The following is an 8153-nucleotide window of genomic DNA, read 5'->3' as shown; positions in this document are numbered from 1 at the left end:
AATGACACAGCTGCTTTTAGTCCCGGTGTTGTTTACCCGCCATCACCGTTAAGTGGAATGCTCAACCTATTTCAATGTCAATGCAATTCTTTAATTTAGGCCTACAATAGTTATCACAGAGCACCATTTAAAATGTTGGTACGGAGAATAGCAATTATAACAACAATGTCAATTCAATCAATAGCCTAATGAAAATAAACAAATAGGCCTACCATAGCCTATATATAGGCTACAAACCATAACGCATAAAGAAATGCTTGTAAACGAGGTGCATGTTGAACAGCGTTCCCTTCTTGAATAACCTAAAATTACAACAGGAAAGGAGAGCACTGGGCAACTCATTCCACCAATATGGAATCACTGAGGGGAAAAAGTCTTGAATTTGACCTATCGTTTATGGCTGGTCAACACAACAGACGGTCATCCGAAGACTGGGAGGTTTCTGCTGAGATCATTTGCGTATTTGAATACATTAGCAGTAGGCATAATAAAGATGTATGTATGGATCAATGTATTGATATGGCTGTACGTTGATAAGTTAATGGTTTTAGGCCCAAATAATATTCAAATTGCATCTTTTTCATTGCAACTTCACCTAGAAGAACATCATGCCAATTATGCATGTTTTTACTTAATTAGTGTGAATATACACTCTGTGCATCATTTTTGAGTGCCAATTTGCATATGGGTATCATGTTATTGACTCATTTGCATACAAGAATAAAGCTAAAGAAAAGTTGTCCACTGCATATATGCCAAGTTCTGCCTGAAGTACAGTGACATCAATGTGAGACGCAGTCTGGTGAGTCAAAAATATATATGTTGTGGCGTATACAGATCAACACCGTAACACACCTCCATGAGGCTATGCTAACAAGACTGCTGTCACTTTTTACAGGCAGATAGTGGGAGTGTTGGCAGATGCCATTTATGCGCCAGCAGGTGATGCTGTTTCACTGTTTACATTGGCTTCCACCTAATGGTCATTAGAAGAGAAATAAAAAAATAATTGCAAATCTTCCTTTGCCATTTCATACAAGAGAACAGTGGAATATCCTCTCTCTCTCTCTCTCTCTCTCTCTCTCTCTCTCTCTTCTCTGTGGTTCTGAACCCAAACCCACGTCAACACTGACTGAATTTAGAAATTCAGTCAGTGTTGACGTGGGTTTGGGATAACACTCCTAAATCATTTTGATGGCACATAGGTGAATGACACTTCAGAAAGTTGCTGATCAGGAACACTGGCCCTCCACAAAACTGAAACCTACACAGTATAGACTGTAGAGTACAAATAAATAGGAGCTCTCTCTGTGCTGTCAGTGCATTCCCTTTATATTGTATCTGAGTTTTGTTTAGTTTGTTGCAAAGACACATTTAATTAATGAGAGAGAGAGAGAGAGAGAGAGAGAGAGAGAGAGAGAGAGAGAGATATGACCGTGGGTGGGATTCGAGTCTGGGTCACATACTTTATTCTTTTAATTAATGCACATCAAGGGAGATTGGCATGCAAGCTTCACATACATTATTGGGACATATCTGATTAAACAGGCATAGCCTATGATGAGCGCATACTATACTAAGATATGGAGTAGATAAGGGAGATGACAGTGTCTGCTCACTAGTGGTGTGGGAGAAATGTACATACACGTAGACAATACCTGCTATACGGCTTGTCTTTACAGTTAAGTTTAGTACATCTCTGCAGAGGTCACATATCAGAAAAGTCTGTGCCCCACGAGACAACTATCCATTCAGTCACTTATATCAAAGGAAAGCAGAACAAACTGGCCTTAGTCAAATGACAGTGCTTTCAGAGAAGATCTGCTTATTTTAGTTTCAATTCTGCATGTCTGGATATAGACAGATCATGCTATTGATAGAAAAGGTTACTGACAGATCATGTTGTTCTTTATAAAGCACATTTCCCTTAGAATGGTTGATTTAAGGGACTTGTTATGTTATGTTATGCTGATTAGTCGTTCAGTACTTGGAGTGGTCGTTGGTGAAAGAGGAGCGCTCGGATAAGGCCTATCAGCCGAGCAGGTGTGATAACCCCCACTCTTCTCACCTCATCTCTAAAGACGAAATCACATCAGAAACGCTCCAGTCCGATTCCATTTAACCCCAGTTTACACCTATAAACCACAACGTAGCACATGATTGTATGTGTGTGTCCCTGAGTGTGTTTGTGTCTGAATGTGTGAGTGCATGTGTGTATACCCTCTCATATAAGATAAGACTCTTTAAGTTGTATCATCTTTACTCCAGGCACCATTGGAATCAAAAGAACACATTTCATTTGTTGCATAGCAACTGCCAGTTAAAAAAGTCTGCTGTCACAAAAGTTAAGTGTGGGATATAATGTGAAAAATGCCATGAATGCTATTATCAGAGAGGGTTAAAGCGGAGTAATGAAGGATCTTTGCTATTATCATGATATATGATGATGAGACATGATCAGAGCTCGTCTGGTAAATCTGAGCACGAAAAGAATGCCATCTGATCTTGTCTTTCTAGTAACGGCTGTATGAGGTCTCTCCTTACAAGACAGAGCTGACTGGGTTTTAGTGAAGCATTACTGCCTACTGCCCAGGGCACTTAGATCAGATCCATTAGCGTCTGCACTGTACTCTCCCAGAGCCCCTCCCACTGGCAGTCAGTCTTTACAGGAAAGTGAAACTGAGTGGCAGTCAGTCAGACTGCTGTTGTGTATTGCACAGTCACGGTCACAGTCACTCAGACTGGGATATATCTGGTATGTGGTTACAACTAGTGCTTGAGTAGCTTTATTAGGTTACTGGGAGGTAAATAAGCCTGTGGGTCTGACGGAACAACGCTTGTGGAGATTGTGGTTTGCTTATATCATTCAAGGGGAACGCTATGGCTTCAAAACTGGAGGCAGATCTGCACTGTCCCGTGTGCTATGACATCTTCAAAGATCCAGTCATCCTGACCTGCACTCACAGCGTCTGCAAAGCCTGTCTGGAGCAGTTCTGGCAGACTAAACCGTCCAGAGAGTGTCCGGTCTGCAGGACGATATCGGGGCCGCAAGACGAGCCTCTAACTAACCTCATACTGAAGAATCTGTGTGAGTCTTTAGTGAAGGGGAGAGGTGAGAGAGCCTCGATAGGGTCTGAGGTACGCTGCCGTCCCCACAATAAGAAACTCAAGGTCTACTGCCGGGAGGATAGAGAGCTGGTGTGTCTGCTGTGTCGAGACTCAAAACAGCACCTTAACCACCACTTCTGTACTCTAGACGAAGCTGTACTGGAACATAAGGTAAGGAGTACATTCCATTGATGCAACGTAAAGAAAATAGGAAAATGTTCTATTGTTAGTTCATTAAGACAGTGTTCAAAACATGGTTATGGACTGTTATCCATTTGCAATGCATATTGCCAGGGACGTTGTTTACAGGTGCAGTACGTTTCTTTTTGTTTGTTTACATTTATATTTCAAATTATTAGCCAACACTTTTGTCCAAAACAGTGTTATTTTAACCAAAGGAAAAAAAAAACACCAGAGTTAGCTCACAGCTTCTATCAGTGTTATCAGAGAAACTCCACACAGGGTTTTGTTTTGGCTCGAGTAACAGCAGATGATTTCTGAATGTGACTGTGTGTTTAAATGTGATGACCTTAAAATGGTATAGAGACTTCAGTGTGTGTGTGTGTGTGTGTGTGTGTGTGTGTGTGGGTGCGCGCGCTTGTGTGTAAAATGGTATAGAGACTTCACTTTTAAGGCTCATGATTAACTGCTTGTCGTTCACAGAGGAAGATAGAGGCCAGCCTAAAGCCTATACAGGAGAAACTGAAAGCCTTTAAAGAAGCAAAGATGATCAGTGACAAAACAGCAAAAAAGATTAAGGTGAGAAAACTAGGGTAAAATATTATTTACCCTTCAAGTCCCATCACACACACACACACACACACACACACACACAGACACACAGACACACACACACACACACACACACACACACACACACACACACACACACACACGCACAAACAATTTTGTGAACATGACATTTTAACTTATTGTTGACAAAATGTTTTGATACTTCAGACTCAGGTCCAGCAAACAGAGAAGCAGATCAAGGATGAATTTGAGAAGCTTCACCAGTTTCTTCGAGACGAAGAGGCAGCCAGGCTAGCTGCACTGAGTGAGGAAGAGGAGCAGAAGAGTCAGATGATAAAGGAGAAGATTAAGAAGTTGAGCAGAGAGATCTCATCTCTTTCAGACACAATCAGAACCATAGAAGAGGAGATGGAATCTGATGATGTCTCATTTATGCTTGTAAGAACATTTCTTCAGATCTCCTTTCTACACCAACATTACAGGATATGACACTGATGGATCCCAAGCAAATGCATATTCTTTACGCCTGCCTTACCATCAAATGTTTTTGTTGTTGTTTTTATTGTGGTTGATATGAGTATTCTTATAATAATGGCTAATCCACATATGTGTCCTTTTGCAGAACTACAACACCACAGCTGAAAGGTGAGTGACCTGCCTCCTCTCTCTCTCTCTTTTCTCTGTGGTTCTGAATCCAAACCCACAGCAGCACTGACTCCTGAATGTTATTCCAGAGCCCAGTGCACACTACAGTATCCAGAGAGGATTACAGGTCCACTGCTCCACGTGGCAAAGCACCTGGACAACCTGCGATTCAGAGTCTGGGAGAAGATGCAGGACATGATTGAATACGGTGAGGGCTGTTTCCTGTCATAGTCATGTACACACACACACACACACACACACACACACACACACACACACACACACACACACACACACACACTCACTCACACGTGTGCCTATCTATTCAAAAACAATGATTTCAAACACGACACAGAATGAAGAACTCAAGCTAACGTTAAAAGAGGAAAACTATTATGGAAGTAATAACACCTTAAGCTACATGGGAAAGGGACACATAGCATTCCTTTGGATCTCTTACAGTGATCCTCTGGATCTTTCTATTTGTGTCAGAAAAAGCAGAGACATGTTTTTTTTATTATCTAATATTTATTGCCAAGGGTGTAGTGGTAAAATAAGAGGTAAACTATGAATTCTGTGATCACAGATTTCTTTTAGAAAAGGCATTTGGACATGTTTGATGACATGTTAAACAAGTTCCAAATGTGTGCCACCATGACTAGTGACTCTATGGCTGTGGTTCTCAAAGTGTGGGGAATAGAAACATGTCAGGTGAGGCACGAAGAAGAACAGGAGGATTTTTTTGTGCTTATCTTTAATAATGCCTTGTTTTTTTGATAAGGAAAACCACAGATTCAAAACAAAATAGCCACGCACAAACATAGGAATCATAAACAGACGGATATACAGTATGAATTCAGTATGAAATCATCTGATCCAGAAAACCAAGACTGAGTAAAAATATATTTTAAAATTAGGCCTACCATTTTGCTGGGTTGATGGGGTCAGGTGGTGCTTGACAATTCCCTACCTCCAAAGTGGGGACACAATTCAGAACCACTGCTCTACGGAGTGAGAGGTCACGGTGGCCTTGAACACAGGATAAAATAGAGATGTTTGCCACTCTTATCGGGGGGGTGTACAAGGACACTCAACTCTGATTGGACGGAGGGCATGGGAGGAGAGGGAAGATACGCGTTTCTCAGGGGAAAGACGGAGACAGACTCCTAGTGCTATGTTTACTGTTCAGGGTCACTGTAATGGCTCATCAGCTAAATCATGCGATGGTCTAACCAGTAAATCCACATTCATGTACGTAAGGGTTGCCAAGATATGCTCTATGTTGCGAGTTAACATCATAGCAATTATGTGATAGTAATCCCATGATATTGCAGAACAGTTCAATGTTTACATTCATTAAGACATTTTTTAAACTCAAACAACTATTTGTTAAGTGAGTGTGTTTTTTTGTTTTGTACTCTCTGCAGCTCCTGTGACTCTGGATCCAAACACTGCATACCCACAACTCCTCCTGTCCGAGGATCTGACCAGTGTGACATGGGAAGACGAGGAGCAGCAGCTTCCTGATAACCAGGAGAGATTTGATACGTACTCCAGCGTGCTGGGCTCCGAGGGCTTTGACTCAGGAACACGCTGCTGGGACGTGGAGGTTGGGGACAGTGATGATTGGGCGGTCGGTGTGATGGCAGAGTCTGGCCAGAGGAAAGGTAGAAATATGGACGAGAATGTCACCAAACGCTGGATTGTACGCCACTCTGATAACGAGTACACGGCACGTTCCGGAATGGTGTCCTTCCTGCGTGTGCTATTTGATAGGTCAGTCATTCCCATCAGAGTCGAGCAGAACCCTCAGAGGATCAGAGTGGAGCTGGACAGAGACAGAGGAAGGGTTTCATTCTCCGACCCTGATAATGACACACACCTGCACACGTTCACACACACTTTCACCGAGAGAGTGTTTCCTTACTTTAGCTCCACGTCTCCCATGAAGATCTCACTGAGAAAGCCGGCCATAACATTTGAGCAGCACAGGAGAGGGAGAGGGCAGCTGAAATGTCTCCCACAGTGGAGAGTGCCCGACTTGAGGGTCTACACATGTCTGAATGGCAATGAGCTGGAGAGATAAGCTTCAAAATTCAGTTAATCTCTGAGATTCCGTCTCAGTGATTGTCTTCCTTGTTACTCCTGTTTTCCATTGGTTCCTTCCTCACTGAATTCCATCTGCAACGTTAGCCTTGTTTATACTGTGGGCCATCAGCCCAGGAACTTTGGCCTAGGCTTACGAGCTCCGGGACTAGGGTGTAAGTGTTTACATTGTCAGGTGTCATGTGACAACCCCCAGAGATGATGCTCAACATTTCATGAACACTCAAACTTTACACACCTTTTTACAACCATAATGTACACTGTAATTGAGTGCTAAATGTATGCAAACAGTGTTAGTCCGTTATCTAGCAAATATGTAACTGCAACTCGTCGACAGAACTGTGATAGCTACCACTGTAACAGTCAATGGTTCCTTTCTCACCGGCTGTGCGGTGGCAAATGTCAGATGTGTATATGTCCATCCCAGAAGTACAGAATTGAATAGTCTTCTCTAAGGATGGGATAGGCCAGGCTGAACTGACCTGAGTCTCACCAGTCAAGTGTTTGCACTTGCTCTACACTAAGGACAGGGTGCCCTTCCACGAGGAAGCCACCCTCGACTAAGAGCTTGTTTTCAATGGAGATCTCTCCTGAAGTGGAGGGACTGTAAATCCAGGAAATAGATCCTTGATAGCATTATTGTATGGCCAGCTTTATCAGTATAGCTTAAGTATTGCATTTGTAAAATACATTTTCTACATCTGTAAAATTTTACTTTGTAATATTGTGTTTTATTATTGTTTAATTAATTTGCGGTTGGATTTTATTTCATAAGGAGTGCTTGTATATTCCAATTTATTTCCAGACCAGAATTCTTATTGCAGTGCATATCTCGTAGGCATGGTGAAGGGTATGTGATGATGTGGGGCAATTTTAATTCCCAAGGCCAAGGGGACTTCATCAGGATGCTGGATGCTTAGTACCCTGGATCCATAAAACAACTGGCCTTTAGAAGTAAAAATGTGTCTGCCTCTATGGGAATTTCACATAGCGGTGTATATACTTATGCCTCCTGTATTTTTTTTTGCGATACATTATTCAATCATAAAGAAAATTGGTGGCCTTAAAGGATGGATTTTTTCCTCATTTTAAAATTAAGGCATTAAGATCAATTTCCGAAATGTTATTCCTCTTTTTAGTCAGCTTTAGCATGGGTTCACAAACTTTCAAGCAACACTGTATGTTTGATGACAATCATGATTGAGAAAGTCAAAATATGAAATTAAACCTGTAGCTAAATAAAATACATTTTGTTAATGGTTTTCTTTGAGAGGGAGGAAATATAATGAATGAATATTTCATGTTGTTGTTGTTGCGGTGGTACCCAGAAGAGCCTCGTGGCTCGAGACTGGGGTGCGCTGACTGAGTGGGTTAGGCTGACTGAGAGGGTTAGGCTGACTGAGTGGGTTAGGCTGACTGAGTGGGTTAGGCTGACTGCTGACTGCCCTCTCTCTCTGCTATTCTCGACATGGCAGCCATGTATGACGACGAAGACTCTGGTCATCTGGGGAGGGGCATGAAGATGCGGACAACAGAGTGAT

General features: G+C 42.1%; 1 protein-coding gene across 1 annotated transcript; it reads left to right on the top strand.

Annotated features, from left to right (window-relative positions):
- The first annotated feature begins 1187 nt into the window (after positions 1–1187).
- On the top strand, positions 1188–8146 carry LOC134078817 (zinc-binding protein A33-like). The gene is made up of 6 exons (XM_062534964.1): positions 1188–3279; positions 3772–3867; positions 4069–4299; positions 4484–4506; positions 4596–4714; positions 5934–8146. Exons 1-6 carry the CDS (start codon positions 2881–2883, stop codon positions 6590–6592), a joined length of 1527 nt encoding a protein of 508 aa, XP_062390948.1. The 5' UTR covers positions 1188–2880; the 3' UTR covers positions 6593–8146.
- The last annotated feature ends 7 nt before the right edge of the window (positions 8147–8153 follow it).

Source organism: Sardina pilchardus, chromosome 4 (genome assembly GCF_963854185.1).
Source record: "Sardina pilchardus chromosome 4, fSarPil1.1, whole genome shotgun sequence".
NCBI classification, from domain to species: domain Eukaryota; kingdom Metazoa; phylum Chordata; class Actinopteri; order Clupeiformes; family Clupeidae; genus Sardina; species Sardina pilchardus.
This window is presented reverse-complemented; position numbering and strand designations above follow the sequence as displayed.